Source organism: Miscanthus floridulus, chromosome 17 (assembly GCF_019320115.1).
Source record: "Miscanthus floridulus cultivar M001 chromosome 17, ASM1932011v1, whole genome shotgun sequence".
In the NCBI taxonomy this organism is placed as follows: Eukaryota; Viridiplantae; Streptophyta; class Magnoliopsida; order Poales; family Poaceae; genus Miscanthus; species Miscanthus floridulus.
The window spans coordinates 60,632,559-60,655,535 of NC_089596.1; the positions used below are offsets into that span (position 1 = coordinate 60,632,559).

Genomic DNA, 22,977 nt, shown 5'->3' on the forward strand with positions numbered 1-22,977 from the left:
AACTATAGCATGCACTTATTTTGACTATGTTTTTTTTACTTTATTTGTACGGCTTATCTGAAAATTGCTTTCTAACACGCGCAGTATATATGCCACGATGTTTCAAAAGTTGTATGGACACGGGATGACAGCACACAATAATTGTCGTAGCCAATACCGAATAAACTTAACAGTGGTGCAAGAAGCAGGACCCAACCAGTGCGTTCCCTCTAACCAATTCCCTAGCATAGTTGGGGAAAAAGAAATACTAGTAATATACATTTCTCCAAATTAAATAGGAGTTGTCAAAAAGACGGAGCATAACATAATAATTAGTAGCAATCTGGGCCTGCTCGCAGGCAAGCTATGTTGGGTGATGATTGAACAGGGCAAATTAGTGTGAGTGACTAATAAGGCTTCCGTGCGAACCAATCACGCCGCACACTTGGTGGACTTAGCAGCCAGTGATTGCGGAAAAGAGTTAATAATACAGTAATTTGGTAAGGAAGTCTCGATCGGATCAAGCATCATGCACCCAACCCACACAATACGTAGTCAATATAAAATAAATAAGTTGGGTAGAAGAATGAAATAGCTAGCTATAGAGCGCTTTAATTTCAGCTCATCCAGCTAATAGAGCAACAAAAGCCAGCCAAAGAAGAAAGACGACAAGAGACTGACTAGCTATATATATTCTTTTATTTGTTGCATATACTCCTATACACACGAACCTTTTTTTTTTGGGTACGATGCATGCATATTCATACATGTGAAGCTTTTTTTTATCACCATACATGTGAAGCTTTAATTGAATTTGTGCGTGAATTGTGGGGGAACAGATGCCAAGTCGCTCTCCAGTCCCGTCTTTACAGCTTTTACACTATCTCCAACGGCAACACCTAAAATACAAGACTCATTTAACATTTGGGTAGCGCTACAGCTAAAAAGTTCGATACTCATTCGACATCTTTTCTAACAACAGAACAAAAAAAATCATTTCTGCAAATGGGTTTTCAGAAGAGAAGATACTTATATTTGGGTTATGCCTCTCAGGCAATCCAAAATGAGTCTTACATATAGATATTCTGTTGGAGACTGATTTTAGATCTCCTGCTACTCATTTTAAGTTTGGATGTTCATATGAGTTATATATTGGAGACAGTCTTACGACCACAGGAAGAGGAGGCACTACTTGCACCAGAAAACTAATAAAGAAGAGAAAGCAGGCAACGGCAACAAGACCGACGTGGGCATCTCATTTCACCGTACCACGTGGGCCGCTCATGGCTGCTGCCTTTATTAACACTTTCACTAAACCACGTTAACGTGTAGTCCAAAACGTAATTCTACATATGTGGCATCAAAACCAAGCTATATATAGTATATATATCTTTTTGTTTCTTAGGGATCCATTGTTCATCTGTCTAGCTCATTTCAGGATATATGTTGGTAATAAGTTCTTTTAGTAATCAAGTTTTTATTGGTAACATGATGGTAATTAGCAAGTTCATCATGAAATTTCATATTCATAATATATATTTCTTAATATGCACTATTGGAAACTAGAATATCGATCACTGTGGTCTGAATTTTTTAATAACTATTGACAAAATAATTACTTATTGCCCCAATTTTTAAAAAATAGGTACTCCCTCCATCCATGAAATAAATACAATTCTTACTTTTTAAGTAGTAAAACGATTCGAAGTTTGATCAAAGTTATATAAAAAAATATAATTGTAAATATTCATGATGCAAAAAAGTTATCATTAAATTAATTATAAAATATACTTTTTCGTAGTACACCTAGCCGGAGACCTAAATGTTAATATTATTATTCACTAATTTGACTTACACAAATCTTATAATATATATCAAGGGAGTACGTAGCAAAAATAACGAATGCACTCTGCCTGTAGCAGTATTTTGGTGTTGACATTCTAGCAGGAGTACTACTGCTCAACTACAGCAACATTATCGGTACAAACTTGAGAATATGTAATTATGTACTATATGTGGGAATTACTTATGTATTAGCAGGGGGTTGGCACTTTGACGCAGCTCGATCGGTAGCACCGACAGCTGATACATCATCTTCCACCGGCAAACAGGCAGTCATGCTGTACTGTAAGCAACAACTAGGAGTAAGCATATACCTGCACATGACATGTACGGGGGAATATTGATATTGATCCAAGTACGTGGAGCGACACTGCAGTTGCAGGCAGGACATGCATGCGCCTAAATCTGCCAAACCAGGCCTGGCCACCACGCAAGAATTTCAGTTTCAGCAGCAGCAGGCACAGTGTCATCGTCGTCGTCGTCACCGTCAGTTTGGTGAGTCGTGCTCCTACTGTTCGGTTGATGATGGTACAGTCTTTGACTCTATATATACATTAATTAACACGGGTTGGGTCGTCCCGCTGGCACCCTGCACACCACACGGACTACTGACCAAGCGTCCAAGCCGGAGGAAATTCAGGCAGGAATCAGGACAAGAGCTGTCAGCTTCAGCTGTACTAAAGTAGACGGAGACATGCGGCCTGTTCGCTGGTTGGTTTCAGCCAGCCAACAGTGTTTTCCTCTTACAATAAACCAGCACCAGCCAGCCCAAACCAGCCCAGAAACTAACCAGCGAACAGGCCGATGGCAAGGTAAGGCCTCGCTTGCTGACCATCACACTGTTCACTCGTTGATTAGTCATCAATAGTATTTTCTTCTTACAACAGTCGAACTTATCAGCATAGAAACCAACCATCGAACATGCCGCATATAGCATACCATGTATGCACACACACTACTCTACATCGATGTCTTGCGCACATCGTCGATCGCTGGTCGTCGCTAGGAAGGATGAGCATGGATTTTTGAGAAATAATACTACTCATACTGTATATGTAATCGCCGTCGGTGCCGTATTCGGTATTGCCCATGCCTAACGCAATTGAAAGCAATCAGGAAAGAAAGCACACAAGTCACAAGTGGACAGGTCCTGCACTGCAGATCTGCCAGGCGTACTCCTATCATCATTCACCAACCGCAACCAGTCAAGTCACACACAGGAAACAACGAAACCGACTCGGCAGGGCAGCAGCAATTGGCAGCGCATGACACACGTTGTTGCATTGCACGACAGGCAGGCAGGCAACCATATGCGTGCGTGCAGCTGCAGCTGCAGCGTGCGCCTCCTCCTCCTCCCCCTCCTACACGCACGTTTGCTTGGTCACTCACGGGCCATCACAGCAAGCTCATGCCGGTCCTCCGTCCTGTCTGACAGCCTCTTTGCCGTCCGTGTTCAGACTCAAGGAATGGAGTCTGATTGTTTCTTTCCCAGAATCTGGCCCAGTTTCAAAGGAACGCGCGCGCAGGCATTGGGCATTGACAAGATAGTACCGACGAGGCAGCCCCCGCATGGCCGCATGGCCCGGGTGCGGGTGGGAAACAACCGTGCCCGCAAGGTGCTCGGCCAAATGCGCCGAGGGGGCAAGACCGTTGTTGCGGCAGCGCGCTGGGGGCCTCAGCTCAGGTTTGTGCCGTCCCTTCAACCTTCTTGTCTTTGTTGTAAAAAAAAAAAACTTCTTGTCTTCAGTTTGTTTATGCTCATTTCATGCCACGTGAAATTAATCCCCCCCCCCCCCCCCCCCCCCCAAAAAAAAAATAAACCCTCCTCTTGGTCTTGAGATTCCATTCTAGCACTACATCTGTACCTGCACTCCCGCTTGCTTGGCCTGTGGGCTCCCTGCCACGTGAAATTAATTACCCCCCAAATTTTCACCTTACAATACGTATGCCCCTCATGAGTCTAGGCGTAAAACCTTGCAAAAATTGGACCTCCTCCCCTTCTTTTGTTATATGGCAGAGCTGCTGCTAATGTTTCAAAACAGAAAAACTATCGTCCCACAACACTTTTAACAGACTACACACATTTCAACATAGTATACTTCGTTAACATTGTCCAAACAAGCACAACACAAAGTTAAATATTAGGAATGGAAATCATATGCTAAGTGTTGTTTCAACAATTATTCCATGATTACGTATTCCAATATAAATTAATGGTAGCCAAAAGAATAAAACTTTGGAGGCTTGTCATTGCCCAAAATGACATCTCTTTTTTGTCACCCAAGGTAGTATATAGTGTTTTCTTAAAATTCCAATTCTAGGATATATAGTATTGCACAAGTATATATGTAGATCTAAGAAATTTACTCTACCCTTTATTGACATTCACAACTCACCTCTTCCCATAACTAAAACAAACACGCACACACACACTAGTTAGTATTTACATTATGAACCTACTACTCATTATTTTGAACAACTTGCTGATCATGGAGTTTATGCACGAACTGCGCTGCTGTGTTGTGTCCTGAGGGCTTGTACAATGGTATGCTCCTCTTTTTCGTGTTTCCTGTACACTCTAGCTTTCCTTTGATTTACAAGATGGGGCCTTCCACCTGCTCCTTTTTGCTTCTACTCTTCACAACGGTATCCATGCCTGTAGGTACATTTGCAAGAATTTTTTGTTTCACGTTATCCTCAGAGAAGCATAAATCTTAGTTCTCAAGATTAATTTGGTTGTTACTGACCTTAATTAACCCAGTTTCTGTACCACAGAAAATCATGTCGTTTGCAGTGAACAAGCTCGTTATCTTGCTTTCTGCAGATAGCCTTCCTACTTTCTGCTGCTTCTCCCTCAACCATATCTATCATAAATTCAGAAGCAGAATCAGGACTCGTGAATCCTGTATTTTCATTTATGATCCTAGTGACAGCTTCTATTTTGGTTGCCTCAGTGGTGTTGTTGCTAGACCCTTCGAGGTCTTGTTGTTTCGTTGTATTACCCAGTCTGGTGGCAGCTCTCCTACTTGGTTGGTTTCAAAAAGAAAAAGGGACAGCTTCTATACTTTGACTAAATAAAAAGAAACTATAGATGGCCTTCTCGAAACGTAAGAGTATTTGGTTCCTGGTTCTTGACAGTGAGACCTAAATGTTAGTTCCATTAGGTATCAGGCATGCGATCACAATGGACCGGCCAGCAAATTTCAGCGAGTTCAGACTGAATTTTGTAATCAAATACAGATCTTCTGGTAGTATATTGTGCTCAAGCAGTGGAATTATCATGCCTTTTTCTTTTCCATAAATTAGTGTAGCTGACATGGAAAAAAGAAAAACAATTCATGTCACCTGAATGATACTAGGGCTTCTACTGCAGTTCAAGTAGATGAAGTCTTCCACCACTGCCATGGCCTCTACACTTGTTCCCTTTGGTATTGGCATTGTCATATTAGGTTTGCATCGTTTCTTCCAATCCTGGAAATGGTTCAAAAAATTTCACATTTCTTTTCATCTCATAGCTTAAAGCGGTCAAGTTTGATCATTTCATTTTACCTTTAAGGCTGATCCTTCGACCTGAGCACTGGCACAGTACATCCAATCTCTGTATACAACAATGGAGCTAATGGATTGCTTGCTAATCATCCAGCTTCTTCTAGGTGCCCTTATCTCAATGTTGGATTCAACTGACACGTCTAGTTCCTGTGACAATCGTTCTTATTAGAGACATATATGTGTTGTACACGTTTCTGAATTGTAACACAAGCCATTCTCTTTAGATATAGTGATCCAAGATACTATTACGTGCTTTTGTAACCAAAAAACTAACCTGTATACTTGAGTCTTTGCATCCAAGGTAAGCTTTTCCCTGATATACAGCTAGAGATTTGACATGCTTGCTCCTGTAAAATGTTTGGCTGCTTCTTGATGCACAAGAGAACTGTGACAGAATCAAAGTAAAAACACCATTATTGTTATGTGTTCCATTTGTTGAGACAATCACCAAGTGCATAGTAAATCAATAAGTACCTTGAGAACGTTGTTCTGTGTAAGTACAAGAACTTTGTCACCACAAATATCAACCTTTCGTACAGCCTCTCTTGTCTGAATCATCTCCACACACTCTAGCTTGTGCTGTGCCATTTCCCATACCTGCAAATGATCTTTTAATTTAACATCCCGCAATTAATTTTCTTTTGTGGTTTTAGCACTGCAGTTGAATTGGTTACCCGAATAGATTTGTCTGCTGATCCACTCAGGAGGTTCTCCCCAGTTTCTGATAGTGCAAAACAAGTCACCGCCTTCTTGTGCTCTTTTACCTCCCTGATGATTACTGCCCTCTGGCCTTTTATGTCCCATGCCTGCAGAGAACACCTGAGTATTAGGAATTCTTTAGTTATGTAAATATTACTGCATGAACTGAAGCAATGAACTTGCTGTATCAGTACAAGTTTCTACCATTTTCCTAGTCCCTTAAGTCTTTCTAAAAAGAGTGCAGATTTGGTGCCCAGGGGGCTGGCGCCCTCCTTAGCTAAAATACCATGTTGTAATGTTTCAAAAATCATCACAAGAATCATGTATGTAGTACACATAAAGTTAAGTATAGCCGCAACAATTCAGTTTGAAATTCATCATAGATGCCAAGAAACAAAATAGACAAGCAATCAACCTGGCACTATTCATCATGTGCTGACAGTGACACTTCTGCGTTTTTTAATCTCAGCATCAAAGATGAATTCAAATCTGAATTGTTGCGGCTACACTTAACTTTAGGTGTACTACATACATGATTTTTGAAACATTTTAACATGGTATTTTTGTCCTTTAGCTAACGAGGGCGCCAGCCCCCCTTGCCGCCATATGATTTACCTTCTAAAAAAGGGTCCCTTCTAAGTAACTTCTTTTACTCAAGAGATTTTGAGCTAATTTTGTAGGTATGGGAAATTTGAAACTATGGTTATGATTTTAATTCACACATATGGAATGTATCATTACCCTGATGGTGCCATTAGAATAACCAGCAAAAAGCTTCCCTCTGAAGAATGCTATAGCAGTTGCTGCGCCATTGCCTGGTTGACCAATTTCTAGAATTTGTGTATGTACACATGATACACGCTGCACTGACAACATCAGATAATTATTTCTTATGTTTAAGAAACATTTCTCACAAAGGACTAGCTAGAAATGTTGTTATAATGATCTCAGCATAGCTTCTGAAATTAACAATAGCAATCTTAAAGAACTTTTGATTAGATCAGATATAATCTTAGGCTCTTAGCTCCCAGTATAAGAAGATCTACTTGATGGTCTGTTCTTGCTGTTACTTAGGATGGCATGCCTTGTTTTCTGGAACAGGGGTAGTATGAAACAAACTAGGAAAGTGAAGGAGCTCAATTCCAACAATACTCACTGGTTTGCTGGAAAGAAAATAATCTGTAACTTGAAGTAACTCCTCAGCCATCCATGTGAATGATGAAAGCCTCCTAAGAGATTCTCGGGAACCCTCTGACAAGCTCATCAACATTTGCTTTCCTGTTGTTAAAAAATGGTAACTTGTATAAAGTATAATGCTTGGAGCTTTCCTTCAGCTTTAGATTGGATGTTTATGTTCCAAAAGTCTTTAAGATGTGCAAAATACCTATTGAATTGTCCTAAATACCAAAACCATTTAATTGTAACTGGATAGAAGATAGTGATGATGTACTATTTACCTTTTCCCGAGGTGTAATTATAGAGACACATGCATGCTAGAACCCTTTCGTCAAGCTCATTTCCTGGATGAAGGTGACTTGCTATGTCATGCAGCAAGATCTCACAAGCAGAATATCTTATGGCATTTTCACCAAGGGCAGCCAGCTCGCTTCCGAGCCATGCACTGCATATGAGGCAATCCTGTGAGGTTCCCTTCACCTTGCTTTGCATTCCTTTGGCTAAAGCGCTGATAAACGGTACTCCTATTTTAATAATCGCTCGTGCAGATTTATTGCTCCATGTGCTTATTTCTGTATCCTGCATCATGTATCACCATTGTTATTATTATGTTCCTTACCATTAAGTTATGTTTTTCTCTACCACTTTCCAAATGAAAGAATGTTTTCATACTTAACCTGCAGGCAAGAATCAAGCCAGTCGATGTTCCTGATTGTATTTCTTTGTGATGTTGATGTGAGACCGGCTTTCTTTGTGAGCCATGCTGCAGTGTACGAATCTCCTGACCAGGAATAAGTCCCTCCAAGGTTTGAAAGAAAACATGCTGATAATGCCTGTACTCTACTATTTTCTTGAGATGATAGAGAGTCCAACAAGACTTCCATCGCTTCGTCTTGGAACACACTCCTTCCATCTGATCTCTCCTGCCAAAAGGAATATGAAACCTGCTGCTTCAGATATTGTGAGGTTACTTGCAATGTTAATAATAATATTAAATAGTTAACAATAATACCAATGATGAATGCCTTTATGTTGTGTTTTTTAAGTATTGGTGAAACCATGAAAAACATATAGGTATGTGGGTCAAACAAAAATATTTTTGCTTTTCTGTTTTCAAAATTTATTTGTGGTTTATAAAGTAAATGCTTATTCAGACTAGGGGTATCTGGGTAGCGAACAGTGTATGTACCATCATATCCAATTGCAGGAGAAGGCTAGCTGCTAAAACCCGATGTTCAGGTTCAGTTTGATGGAGGCTGACCATCAGTGTGTGCATAATTGCAATGCCACCTTGCCGTCGTATTTCTTCAAGCAGAGAGTTTGCTGAGGACCTGGAAATTTGCACAATTCAATAAGTTATTCAGACTAGTATATAACGGAGTAATTCTTTACAGGATGTGCACCATACCTGGGAATCTGTAGAATCTCATGGAAGTATTCAAGTGCAGCACACTTGGCACGGTGCTCTTTTCGTCTCAGAAGGTGAAGGAATGGGTCCACTGGAGTAGCCTGTGACAAGAACTTCTTGCAGTTACCATTGAGACGTACACATCTGATGAGAATAGCTGCCAGGGCTACACCTTCCTCCAAGTTGTGGTTCTTTGCAACGTCTACAAGCTTAGACAGAATAGTAGGAGAGCTGAGGGAAGCCAAGTGGACATTATTTGTTACATAGTCGAATGCTGTCACTAAGATCTCAATGAGAGCTATTGATGCTGATGTCGGTGTCAGTGGAAGCATTGCAGGCCATTTTTGGGTGCCGGAGTTACAAGCAACATGTAGAAGCGAGGGCAACAGATCCAAGTTTTTTATCTCTAAAGGTGTAGGATCCAACAGATATATCAGAATGGCTGCTTCATGTACATCTCTCTTCAATGCAATGGCTAAGTTGGATAAATGGAAGTCCTTCCTCTTGATGCCTCTCATCATATTTCTATCTTCAGATATCATGAGCAGCAGAACATAGACTGATGCCCTGACCACTTTGTCCTTTTTTGATGTGGAAATGCTGTCAAGCAGCTGGTCAATGATATCTTGCCTTACTGACGACTTGTGTCTCGCCTCTGAAGTGTTGTTCAGTAATTGCCATATAGTTGTGACTTCAGAGCCAGCATCTAGGCAGCTTTCTAGTCCATCTGAAATCAATAGTTTTGATACTGCCTTCTCGAACCTCTCAAGAAAATCTACCTGACTGTCCTTTCCCCAGCGCGAGCTGACATCACTCCAATCATCACTGGTTGTGGAAGTCTTGAATTTCCTGCTCATGCTTCCTCTGGAGGCTAGATCGGACAGGGAACTTTTCTTGATGAATTTGGTTGAGAAGGTGCTGAAGCATCTGAGATCGTACCTTGGCGAGCACTGCGGAAACATGGCATCCTTGGCGGAATAGTTGGATGTGGAGTATGAGTCAGCATTCTTCAGCTCCAGGACCGAATTTAATAGATTATTCAGTGAGCCATGAGATCTGTTTGATTGCAAGCAGTTTGATTTCATCTCATGGTCATCTACCTGGTACATTGGAGATTCTGGAGCGTATATCATTGCATTTTCAGGAGATGTGCACCACGTCAGATTCTTGTTGTGGTTTGATCTAAGCAAAGATGGTATCAAAACAAAGAAATTTGAGGTTAGGCAGCTCAAGAAAAAGTATCACAGACAATGTCGTGCTAGGCACTTTCGCAAAAGAAAAAAGTGCCACAGACAATGTCATCAAATGGAGTACCTTTCATGTAGTTTAGCTGCCAAGAAATCTGCATCTATGGGCATGATCTTTGCTGACCTTCCTTTGTCATATGGAGCTGCCTGCTTCAGATGGATTAAATGCCATTTAAATATAAGGGTTAAAGCCCACCACATATACAAAGTCCAGGCAACGACTTCAGTAAAAGTTATAAACAACATATTCAGTTTTTAGTTCTCCATTAACACAAATCTTTGGTCTCTGTAGGCATGTATCTCTAATCATTCAGATTTTCAACTTTGGTGGCGATAATTCACCTGGATGAATGATGTAAAACTGTACTGCTGATAAATGTGGTACAATAAAAAGTGAAGCAAAGTTCGTCTACTGAAAATGGCAATTTATCCCTTCACCAGTATAATTTTCAATGAAGTTTTGAATGCTAGAGTCGAGTTTGTTTTACCTCGCTATCACTTTCTTCACTAGAATCAAGATGTGAGTAGAAGGAAACGGGCGAATCGGACTGGGACTCCTGGAGCATCTCATGGAGGCACCTGCTATCAGAGCTCCCTTTGGTATCTTCCTGGAAATCTTGATCTGCAATGCTGAGAAAACCCTTCAGCTCGGCGAAACCATCATGAGCACCAAATTTTGATGCAGAGACCGTGCTAATTCCTTCACGATCAACCGAATGGTTCGTTCTATCCTGCAACAATGCCAGATTCACTGTCAGTTCTCAAATGCAGGTCATATCAACTCTTGTATGCACACACGACAACGTGTGAAGACATGTATACAGCATATGATACTTACCTCCGAAGAATTCAACCATCTCGAAATGGCAGGGCTTCCAGATCTTCCTACCTGAAGACACCTGCTCATGGAAGTATATATCTTCAGAGTTCTAAGAGTGAGACAACTGTGCCTTTCTTTTCTGTATACCTACAGATAGTAGCAGCAACTAGCAAACACTACCGTAGACAGGGTATATTGACAATGTAGCAACTACACTGACAGCATGATTTCATCTATTGGCTATTTAAGCTATATATAGCTGTAGACAATGTAGCAGTACAGAAGATGATCTCTCTAGATGGTGCTATCATTCTGCAGGCATGCACTTGCAGTGGACCAGGATGGTTTAGTGTACATGCTTGTCTCAAGCCGGAAGTGGAGAATCTTTGCCCCCCAGCTTTGCTTCAGGGATATTAGCCCAGGGGATGTGAAGATAGCATTGGCCGAAAAGGTGTGTGGCATTTTGCCTTTTGGTAAAGAGAGAGCGCTGATCTTTCCCTCTTTTGCTTAAATGGACTCTCTGGAAAGTGCTGACTTTTGCTTCACATGAATTTTGGGAAAGAGATTTTTTTTTTTCTGTTTCAGAAAATAAGAATTAATTATTCAACAAAAAGGGCACCTCTTGTTTTAGTTTGGATTAAGGAATTAGTGTAGCTTTTGCTCATAAATTGAGAATTTGCAACCTTTAAGATTTTCTTCGGCTATTGCAATATTTTCTCTATTATCAGCAAAATACAGCAATAACCTTTATATGTATAAAAAAAATACCCTTTATTTTTCTTTGCATGAAAAGCCATGTTGGAAAAAATAGAATGGAGAAAAGGTCCTAATAAAAAAAGATGAATGTGAGCATGGAGAAAAAGGCATGCCAAGCAAAAAAAGAAAAAAAAAGAAACTCAACAGAGAAAGAAAACTTTAGCAGCCCCTACTTCAGCACATCATAACCCTATCAGCCTGTCGTGAAAAGTTATCCCTTTTCAATTTCCAGTCGCCTCATCAGCGTGCCATGCTGCGTCACTCACAAGTATACCGTACAGACGCGTACAACTGCCGTTATAACTGCCGCGGTAAAGAGGAGTTCCCTGTTTTCTTGGATGAGTTACTCACCCGCCATTTTGCGCGCCGTCGGCGGCCACGACCTTGTAGTACATGAGCCAGTCCTTGTAACGCCTGGCCGCGCGGCGCGCCGCGTCGTCTTCGCCGGTGCCGCCGGCCCCGGCGAGCACGCCCTCGTCGAACAGCCCCTCCCAGAGCGCGCGGGGCGCGAGCCCGCCGGCGCGGTGGGCGCCGTCCTCGCGGGCGGTGCCGGCCACCACGGCGGGGCACACGGCGACGGCCTGGAGGAGGTCCATGGCCATCTGCCACGCGTCCCCCTGCGCGCACCGCACGAGCGCGAGGTAGAAGTAGGCGCACGCGGCGACGCGGCGGTTGTCCAGCCCCGCCGTCTCGCCGTGCTCCGGCAGCAGCGCGGGGGCCTGCAGCGCCTCCTCGACGCCCGCGAGGCAGGCAGCGCCAGCCGCCGCCGCGCCGTCGACGACGGATGGCGGGAGGAGCGCGTCGATGGAGCCGTGGAGCGCGGCGAGGACGGCCTCGTCGTCGTCGTTCTCCTCCTCCTCCTTCTGGCCGCCCCCGGAGAGGTTGTTACGACGACGGTGGCGCAGAGGGGGCGTGAGCAGAGCGAGGCAGCGGCGGCGCGTGGCGTGCAGCGCGGCGGGGTCGGCGAGGAGCGCGCGCAGGTGGTGGTGGAGGAAGGCGATGAGGGAGTCCATGCAAGTGCGCGGCGGCACCGCCGCTGGTGCCGTCGGCGGCATTGCGGTTTGTGTCGCCGCAATGCCGGTGCTCAGCAGCAAGCTCTTTCGTCGTCACCAGTCACCACGGCCAGGAACAGGATGTGGTGCCGTGAGTGAAGCCTCGTTGCAGTGGTTCATGGCAATCTTGGTTTGGTATGCGGAGCAACTGGTCCCTGTCCGTCCCCTTCCCGTGAGTGTGTGAGCGTTGTGAAGAAATTAATATAAAGTATACAAAGCATTGAATGATAAGTGGGGGTCGTTACACACACTCCTCGGACACTCCCCACGCACAAACTATTATCATATATTCTATGAGATTAATTGCACTGTCATTTAAGCGTTTTACTGATGTGATAATATAGTTATTGAAGAGAGAGAGCAAAAATCATAAAATCAGGTCTCAATTAGAAACCATTTCTACACGAGAATCAATACACGAAGGGATATGATTGGTTGAAAATAGAGAGAATAAATGTGATTGGATAAAAAATTATTCTGTGAAAACTATCTATTGGGACTCTGGTTTCTATATGTACTATCTCTAGAAATTAATAGGTACTCCCTCTGTACTCGTAAAGGATGACGTCCTGGGCTCTTGGCCCGTTTTCTCAAATGAAGTCGTCGCTCGCTCGGACGGAGGATTTGGACGCGATTGCCCCTACGTTTCGGCTTCTATCCGCATTAATCACGTGGCCGCCTCTTCGTTTCACTTGCCACCGCACGTCTTCGTCGCCCTCGCGTCGCACGCCTTCCTTCTTCGCCGCGTGCCTTCCTTCCTCGCCGCACGTCTTCGTCGCCCTCGCGCCGCGCCTTCCTTCCTCGCCGCTCGCCACACGTCTTCCTCGCCACTCGCCGGTCTACTCCCTTCCTTCCTCGCGCCATGGAGTCCGGCGCCATGGAGGTCGCTCGCGCCATGGAGGAGGCACTGGACTCAGAGATGACGCCAGACTCGGAGATGACGCTGGCCTCGGATATGGCGTTGGACTCGGTCGAGATGGCGTCGGACTCCATCGACGTGGTGCCGGACTCCATCGAGATGGTGCCGTACTCTGTCGACGTGGCGCCGGACTCGGTCGAGATGGCGCCCGACTCCGTCGAGGTGATGCCGGAGTCTCTGTGTGCTCGCTGCGGCACGTTCCATGCCGACAACGACGACGAAGGCTGCTACCAAGCTCGCCGTGAAGCTAGCAGGTGTGCACGTTGTGGTATTGTACACAGAGACTACGATCTCACAGCATGGATACTTGGTGGCATAGAAAATTTTGATTGTGAGCTCTACATTCCTGATATGGAGAAGCTTCAAATGGATGGTGACACAATACTTCTTCCTGAGCACGTTATCAATAAGTTGGACGAGATCTACAATATGAAGAAGTTGGAAGAAGCAAAGATGAAGCAAGATGCAAAGAAAGAACAGTAAGGTACATGTCTCATTCAATCGACCTAACAGGCATGCAAAAACTAATTTGCTAGTAATATTCTTGCTTTCGGCTAGCAATTGCTTCGGCTAGCATGCTGCAAAGACTAACATGCTTGCATCTTCTAATATTCTTCTTCTAATTTGCTGCAGGAAGGCTAGCAATTGCTTCGGCTAGCAAGGAAGATTCACAAGAGATTTGCAATGGCAGCCGATCTTCTTTCTTTAGTTTTTCTTTTTGCATGTGAGGAATCTTGAACTTGTTGCACCCTTTAACTTTCATGGCTTCCCTCAAAGCACTCTGAAGTGTTACAAAAATCATGTTTGCTTTCCATGGAGAGTACTCTAAGAATGCCTACAAAACATGTGTTCAAAAATTCAATCAATGAATATATTAGTTGTTCAAGAAACAATGGAACAAGTTAATAATTGATCAATTTACCTGTTGGACTGTTGGAACTAGATCTTTTATTGTTTTTGCATCCTTCTTGTATTGAATAGCTGGAATAGCTCAAAAAATCACCAAGTCTAAAATGTTAAAATCCGGAGAATTGGGTGGTTGACAAATGAGGCGAATGTCAAACCCTTCTTGCTTAGCAGCCTCACAAAAAATAGGATCATCCACTTTTAAATAGGAAGGTGCATTATCTTGTTGTATGAAAATTGTCTTGTTCACATCTTCTCTTGGTCATTTGGCTCGAATGGCAGGCAGCACATTGTTTACCATGAAATCTCTAATCACCTCTCTTGTGATTGAAGTAATTGGCTTAATTACTTGTTCTCCATGAAGACGATTGTGACTTCTTCTAACAGCATGCTCATAAGTGACAAGTGGAAAACAACCTATTTTCCCATCAAAAACACATTCTCCATTCCTAAACCTTGGCCGAGCACAAACACACAAGAACATTAGCCTAGGGATGTAATTCTTGTTTTTACAAGTGCGATGTGGTTCGCCTTCCCCGGGTAGCAAGTAATATTTTTCAGATTTTTGAGAGAGGTAGAACCATTTTTCATCAATGAACACAAAATCAAAAAAAATCCTTAAATCTTGGATCACCAAGCAAACCCTGCTCAATCATGTCAACACACCACTTCAACCTAGTCTTCTTGTTAGCATCTGTGAGGTATGGTTTGATGCTACTAGAGTGACGTCTAAGCAAACCTTTCTTCAAATACCTTTGTATCCTAGCTTTGCTCATACCAAGTTTACTAGACACATCTTCTATGGTCATTCTTTGTTTGAGAGGAATGTTACGCAATTGTTCCAAATCAAGAGGGACTGCCTTGCAGCCACATCTACCCTTCTTTTTACTTGCAACCACAACAGGAATGTTATGAGCAAGTTGGTGTTTACCTCGCTTCCATAAGCGCTGAACTGACCGAATGTACACTCCAAATTGATCAGCAACAATTCTTGTATCCACTAGCGGAGCCAAGGGGGGGCTGGCAGGGGCCATGCCCCCCCCCAATGTTTGACAACAACAAAAAATTAGTAGTATGACTTAATATTTTTTATTTATATTAAGAGGGAGATTATATAAAATTCTTGTCATATATACCTATTAATATCTTCTAAATAATATAATCATACAAAACACAACTAGATAATAAAATTATCGCAATGAAAAAGATCGAGCCGGCCCCCCCTAAGTATAATTCCTGACGGCCGGCCCCCCTGACTATAAATCCTGGCTCCGCCACTGCTTGTATCCTTCTTGCCTAGTGTCTCATTCTTGCTTCTAGCCAACAATGTTGGGTACACTTGTCTTGTGACTTCTTCTGTCATGTCCTTTCTTCTATGGTGTACTTCAACGGGAACCTCAACATCTTGTTTTATTAAAAAAAGAACATTCTTCTTGCTAGCCATGGATTACATAAAAAATAAAAAATAAAGAAAAGAACAAACTGAAAAAAATTACCAGCGAGGTTTTGTATGTAATCAAAGTCAACCGCACCATATTCATCTAATGGCAAGTTCAAATCAAATCCTGTCCAAAAATGAAACAAAAAATCAGAAAAGATGGCACTTGAGGGAAACAACAAACTCAAACAAGAGAGGTGATTACCATTGTCGTTGTCGGACTCCAATATTGGCTCGTTGAGATCGAAGGCAAGATTGTCGTTGTCATCTTCTTCTAAGCGAACGTTCAGATCAAAGGCAGCAACTCTAGGATCAGCCATTGCATGCGGTAGTGAAGAGAAGAGAGGGAAAGTGAGGAGATGAAGCACGATAATGGAAAGAGCTCAGGCCGGGGGAAAGACTCCGTTAAAATAGGCACGGTGGAACATGGAACGTCGGAGCTATCGGGCGCAAAAATTAGAATCCGTGGCGCCACCGCAAAAAATTGTTTACATGTGAAAAAACAACGAAAACATGGCGCCGGACTCACCCAGAAATGCGAGCACAAACGCGCTCAAGCGGCTCAGCGCGCGCAGCACGCCCAGCAGATTCAAAACCGCACGCCATGCAGCCACACCGCACGCGACACGCAGGGCCAAACAGTGCACAAACACGAGCGGAACGCGCTCAAGCGGCTCAGCACACCCAGGAGATTCAAATCCGCAATCCATGTAGCCACACCGCACGCGACACGCAGGGCCAAAACAGTGCCATGCAAAATCGTAACAAAAAAAAGGCGTCTGCTAGGTTTTGAACCTAGGTCCGTAGGGCCAACACTTGTTGCACTAGCCGTCTAAACCATGGTTGTTTCTCGTATGGAATGCATCCGCAACCGTTTTTAAATAGGGGTAGACATGGAAAAATACCCCTAATTAATCATTTCTTAGTAAGCACAATCATGTCATAAACGTCTTCCTTTACGAGTACGAAGGGAGTATAGCATTGGGACTGTCCTTGCATTGTACTGTTAGTTGTGCTGATTGTCTTCAATTGGAGGGTTTATTTTCTCCCCCACAAACCAAAGTTGTGTGAAAAAATGTAGGAACAGAAAAGACATACACTAGCTATACAAGCACTCCTTCGGTTTATTTATAGATCTTTAATTCTTTATAAATTATTATGGCTAACAGTTAATCAAATTACATGCGTGCTTAATGCAGAAAACTTGTATAGATGAATCCACGTTTCACAGGTGCTTTAGTACTACGTTTAGTGAGTCTGTCTACCCAACAACCATCAGCCTGTTCGTTTGGCTGTGGCTTGTCGTAAACGATCGTAAATTTCCAGCCGAAATTGTCTTTTTCTTTCACAAAACCAGCCAGCAGTACTTCTTCACGAACCAGCAACGATACGAACTAGCCAACCGAACAGGCTGCATGTGTTTTATGCAGTTTCAACACATGATTTTTTTTCACCATAGAATTAAGATCCAACAGCCTCCACCCCCTTCCACCTCCAGCCTCCAGCCTTCTTATATCTCCAGACAATCACAAATCATAAGATCACAGATCCACAGATTACAAGAAACAATTTTTTTCTATGGAAAGACAAATCACAGCAGAGGAGGAGGCAGCAGCACTGCACCAGTCTGGTGTCAGCAGGCAGGGCCACGCACGCACGCACCGCCTGGGCGCCCCGGTGCTTTTCCACTCCACATGCTGCCTCGGCCGCCTGCGCCTTGTCTGGTGCGGTGCAGGCAGGCACTGGAGGATATTGTTGACATGCGCTCTGCAGCAGCAGCAACAGCTAAAAAAATTTATGTGTTTTTTTTGCTAAAACACATGTGTGTTGCATAACATTTTTATAAAAAAAAACTCTTGCTTGCTACATTTTCCTACCGAAATGGAGGTTGTTAATAATCTTATCAAATACATAGACCCTGATTGAATGTGCAGACGTATATATGCCTAGACCACGCACCAAAGTCCAGATCGTTTTTGAATTAATTAACACATGACATAGCCATTTGAATTATGAGGGTTCATCAAATCCCATTGCCACTTATCCAAACAATCAAATAGACATTTTTCTTACATAATAGAGTATTTAATTAACAGCTAAACTGCAATGATCGTATATGTGCTTGATCTATTGTCAAGATAAGGTTCTTTAATACTTTGGCTCAGATTTGGTTGCTCTGATTCTTATACATCACTACTGGTAAGGCCTGGTTTAGTTTCCAAAAAATTTCACCCCAAACTATCACATCGAATCTTGCGGCACATGCATGGAGTATTAAATATAGACGAAAAAAAACTAATTGCACATTTTAGTTGGAAATAGCGAGACGAATGTTTTAAGACTAATTAGTTCATGATTAGCCATAAGTGCTACAGTAACTAGCATGCGCTAATGATGGATTAATTAGACTTAATAGATCCATCTCGCAGTTTCCAGACGAGCTATGTAATTAGTTTTTTTATTAGTATCCAAAAATCTCTTCCAACATCCCGAAACATCCGATGTGACATCAAAAATTTTAATTTCGCGTGTCCAGGCTACAATATCCAATGGTTAGTCCAAAGCTGCAAATATGCTGGAGTACGTCGCAACTGCAAGACTACAGATGAGACATTCCACATCTTTACCACGCAGTTAGTTATTACAAAAATACAAACACAGTCTGTTAAACTACAAAAGAAGTTGAGACCACCAACTTGTGCTGTCAGACTTGTGTCCAGCGTGATCAGAGTCAGATTGAAATTTCTGAAATCGACTCTACTTCATGGACGCGGAGTACATGCGGAGTACATACATGCGTGATGCCTCGTCGTTGCAGTATTTAACACCTCACCGGGAAAGGGACGGCACAAGCAGACAATCCGGGCCATCAAAATGACGCTCCATCGAATAGGTCCGTGAAATGGTATTCTTTACCACTTATTAGTACTTGGTTGGGATCGTCTTTTTTTTTTAAATAATGGCGGTAGCTCTGCCTTTTAATTAAGGTAGGAAATATTTGACCCACTTTAAAGAGAAAACTGGGTCCGAAAACCTTAACACTTTCAAGGTTAATTAAAGAAAAACCCGCAAAAACCCTAATATCGACAACATGGCCGAAATGACCAACCCAAAACGATGCACAGCCCACCACCAGTCATCGTTGCCGAGCTCAAAACCGTATCCGAGCAGCTCCGACTTCCTGTGATGGACGGCCCAAGCCTCAGAGTTACGACAGAAGCCCCAATAATGAAGGTGCGAGTGTATGAGAATGATAAAACAGTTCTTCATAAAGAACTAAGCTCACATGTGTCTATGTCCACACTTTTTGTATATTATTAATATGTTAGGTTACTCTATCTTTATCATTTTTATTTAACTTCATATTAGATAGCAAGTTAACTCTATTGTTGAGGGTGGCCTTATGGCTCTCTAACTATGTTCTGCCCAGCAACTTTGATGGAGAAGTATTTATGCTATGCTGGTTTCATATACCCAAATTAAAGTCCTCTTCAACAGCCTGGTCAAATGAATTCTCGATATTAGTTGGATAAAACCAGAACCCAAAAGGTCATGCCACTATAATGCAACGCAAGAGGTCAGATCAGAAAAAGGCTTGTATAGTACAAAATGACCCCAGGGGCACTACGATTTGCAATTGTTAATGACCAAAGGGAATAAAGAAGAAGAATTCAAGCAAGGTCCATAGCTAGGATCGGAGCCTAGGACTAGGATGGTTTTACATGCACCTTCACTTTGCCGTGGTGTCTTGTTGCAGCTTGTCTAGGAGTGCATGCCCGCACGGAAAAGGTGGCCTGAAGCCCGATTTTTTTTTAGCTCTTTTTTTTGAAATTTTTTCATAAATATGCTTCTAGAGGTATGCTTTCAAAATTTAGACTCTTAGCTCGACGTCATAGATTTTGACACCTATGTCTTAGGCTCGGCGTAGACGTGGCGGTGACTTGGCAGGCACCTTGGCGTCGTAGATCTTGGCGCCGAGTTTGACGCCGTAGATCTTGACGCCGAGCTTGGCGCCGTGATTATTGGCACCAAGCCCAGTCTTACGTATGGGCCCTCCCTTCCTCTCTCTACCGCTCCCGAGCCAGGGCAATGTAGGTACTTAGTTAGCTTGAATATGTAATGTAGGTACTTAGTTAGCTTGAATTGTAGTGCTACTTTGATTATTTGGTAGTTTCTAGTAAATTTGATAATATAGGTAGTTGATTTAGTTAGTGAGATGGATATAGTTAGATAGCTAGTGATATAGGTACATAGATATAGTTATTAGATATCTAGTTGATTTAGTTAGTGAGATAAATATAGTTAGATAGCTAGTGACATAGTTATTTAGGGTATAGTTGGTTAGTATCTATTAGAGAGGTACTATATAGCAGCTACTTTAGACTAAACGAATGGTATTTTAATTTTTGTTTGAACTACTAGATGGATAACTTAGTGAGCATATATCATGAGGCACCGTGGAAAAAGATCGCTATGGATATGTTGAGTTTGTTGAGATGTAAAGCGTGCCTATGTTATTCAATGAGAAGCCTTCATTTAGTGAGTTGGTTGCAAGGGCTCGAGAGGAGCTACATTGCCATGAAGCTGATGATGATGATGGCATCGCAGTGGAGGGTGTACTTCACCTAGGTTCCACTCCCAATATCCTAAAGAAGATGATCCTAATTGGGTGTGCATATCAGTGGGAGAACTATGTGAGATCGGCTATGAAGTGCTAGTTCTAAAGTTTGGACGTGGTTGTGCGTCGGGTGTTTGTTGATCCCATCCCTCATGGGTTTTCTCCACCAATGGGTTAGCAGGCACACTTCGACCCTCCCATCCCAGAACCTGATATGGATATGGAGGTTGCACCTACCGTTTCCGATGCTCAATCTACCCCTAATGAGCTAGTTGAAGATGCTTGTCAGACTCATGATGTTGTGGCAGATCCTCCTTATGAGATCCCTTTGACACAGAATCATCCGAGTAAGTGTCTTATCCGCATGGTTATTGGGAGCTTACCCCATTTCTTACATCTATTTTTTTTCATTCTTTCCTTATTTTTCTACTTATGTTGCAGGAGACATTCCTGACAATGTGGATGTGCCCACTGTTGCTGCGCAAGTGCACTGTAGAGATGGATTCCGTGGCTCCAATAGTGTTGAAATTATAAATGATTCAGAGCCATATGAGATGGCAAGGGCTCTTGATTCTGACGATGATCGTCCTATTGGAGATCTGACAGACAGTGATGTTGAGATGCTGAGGCGTATCTTTTTCGGCCACCGTGATCCAAGAGTTCACGAGTTCAGCGATCTTGCTCATTCCGATCAGGCGTGTGCAGAAGAACATGATGATGAGCACCTAGAAGCTCTTGAGGCCGACCCTAACATGGTAATTGAGCTTGTTGTTCTCGCATGCCATTTCTTATGCTTGTTGTTTACTTCAATTATCTAAGGCATGTTAGGTTTAGTTCGGGACCTCTGTACTCTAGTTCGGTACATGTTCTCACATGCCATTTCATGTGTTTTGTGTACTGAATTATATAATGCCCTACTTTGTTAGGTTTTGTTTGCAGCACGTGATCACATTTCACTACATCCGCAATATTAAACTGAATATTATGACCACAAATAATAAAAACAACTACATAATAAAAAGTCCAATACTATAACACATTAAACAACACAATAATACTAAAAGTACGTGCTGACAAACTAAATAACACAGTATATGACCTAAGCATGCCTATACTTAAAGTGCATTATATGACAATACAATGAAAAGTCCAACAATAGACAACATTGTTCATGAATAAACCATAGAACTAGCAAGTAATGGAGACTACTGAGTGCAACGAGACCACTTTCCCTTCCTCGGGGTATCGGAATTCTCCTCCATCGCTGCTTTCGCTCGGCGTGCAGCTCAAGCTTCTTCTCTCTCTCCTCCATGTACGCAGCAACACGCCTCATTTCCTCCTCTTTCTTGTGCTCCTTTTTTGCAGCCTCCTCTCCATGTCTCTTCTCCATCATCTCCTTGTCCTCTGCCTCCCACCGTAATAGTTTCTGCATCCATTCCTTGTCTTCAGGCTTGATTTCAGTGTCGATCTACTGCTCAAATCACAGAGCGATGGAGGGGTCTGCAAAAAATGCAATTGTTACAAAACAAAAAAATCATGCAAGATGTCATATGACATAAACATTAATTCATCACCATCTTGTTAATGCGGCGCTGACGAAGTGTAGGCTCAAACATAAAATTAGAACACATCTAATACTTCTGTCTATACGTGTACTCTTCATCGGACTTGCCTACCTTACAAGGATGGCCGCAAAAGCACATGGGCACTGGAACACCACTAGGCAGAGGCAATGGGTCGAAGGCATTTCCGGTCATCTGGCCATAACTACAATTTAGCCATTTTATTCCAAGAACCGAAAGCAATTAACATTAAACCATACACCTATGGTTTCCCATTTGATCCACAACAATGAACTCATATCATAACAACGTGCGTTGAGGTTACCTTGGTTTGGTAGCTTTTTCACGCCTTGGCATCCTACGGTTGTATAATATAAATATTAAAATTGCATGAAACCCTAAGTAATGACGATTCTTAAGTTGAAAAATCTGACTAATATATACCGAATCGATTTGAAAAAAACTAGAAGGGAGCGAGGATACCTTGCTCCCGAAGGTCTACGGATCAAATCAAAGTTTCCAAGGTCCAATATGCCAATTCGTGAGGTAGAATGAAGTGGGGAGAGAAAAAACCCGAGAGGGATGAGAAAGAAGAGGAAGAAGGCTCGGGCAGGAAGGTTGGTGAAAGGTCCTAATGGTTAGAGAGGTGTGAATAGCCTATTAAAAATTTCTATAACAACACTTAACAAACGGTTTAGACAATTATAAGGCGAAGCAAGTGTTGCGTTAGCTTACTAAAATTGCAAGTCACCTACCATAATTCTAGTTTATATAGTTTCTATCCACATAATAGCAATGTCAATACACTAAGTTAGTGTGCTCTCGAAAGCTAACTAAAGATCCACACTAACCAAACTAACAAGCTCTCATGACTAGCTACATTAAAGAGCTTGACAACTAATTTGCAGTAATATAAAGAGAGTGAGCAAGATGGTTATACCGACGAGTCGAGAAGTGAACCAATCAATCACAAGAATAAATACCAATGAAGACCAATCATCTCGGA

The 22,977-nt window shown here is 42.5% G+C and overlaps 1 protein-coding gene and 1 pseudogene across 3 annotated transcripts; both read right to left on the minus strand.

Annotated features, from left to right (window-relative positions):
• Positions 1 to 3,987: 3,987 nt before the first annotated feature.
• Positions 3,988 to 12,730, minus strand: LOC136518581 (putative E3 ubiquitin-protein ligase LIN-1). Of its 3 annotated transcripts, XM_066512252.1 has the most exons (18): positions 11,828 to 12,730; positions 10,739 to 10,799; positions 10,389 to 10,631; positions 9,968 to 10,050; positions 9,754 to 9,835; positions 8,654 to 9,666; positions 8,435 to 8,576; positions 7,923 to 8,168; positions 7,527 to 7,824; positions 7,226 to 7,347; positions 6,811 to 6,930; positions 6,045 to 6,176; positions 5,845 to 5,967; positions 5,645 to 5,755; positions 5,371 to 5,517; positions 5,167 to 5,292; positions 4,569 to 4,685; positions 3,988 to 4,477 (listed from the first exon to the last, which is right to left on the minus strand). In XM_066512252.1, the coding sequence occupies exons 1-18, from the start codon at positions 12,529 to 12,531 to the stop codon at positions 4,460 to 4,462; spliced, it is 3,888 nt and encodes a 1,295-aa protein (XP_066368349.1). In that variant the 5' UTR covers positions 12,532 to 12,730; the 3' UTR covers positions 3,988 to 4,459. The 3 variants fall into 3 exon arrangements, with proteins under 3 accessions (XP_066368349.1, XP_066368346.1, XP_066368348.1); XM_066512249.1 differs by having other exon boundaries at positions 3,990 to 4,477; positions 8,654 to 9,835; XM_066512251.1 differs by having other exon boundaries at positions 3,992 to 4,477; positions 8,654 to 9,835; positions 9,968 to 10,047; positions 11,828 to 12,729.
• Positions 12,731 to 14,360: 1,630 nt separating this feature from the next.
• On the minus strand, positions 14,361 to 16,111 carry LOC136515676 (uncharacterized; annotated as a pseudogene).
• Between the last annotated feature and the right edge of the window lie 6,866 nt (positions 16,112 to 22,977).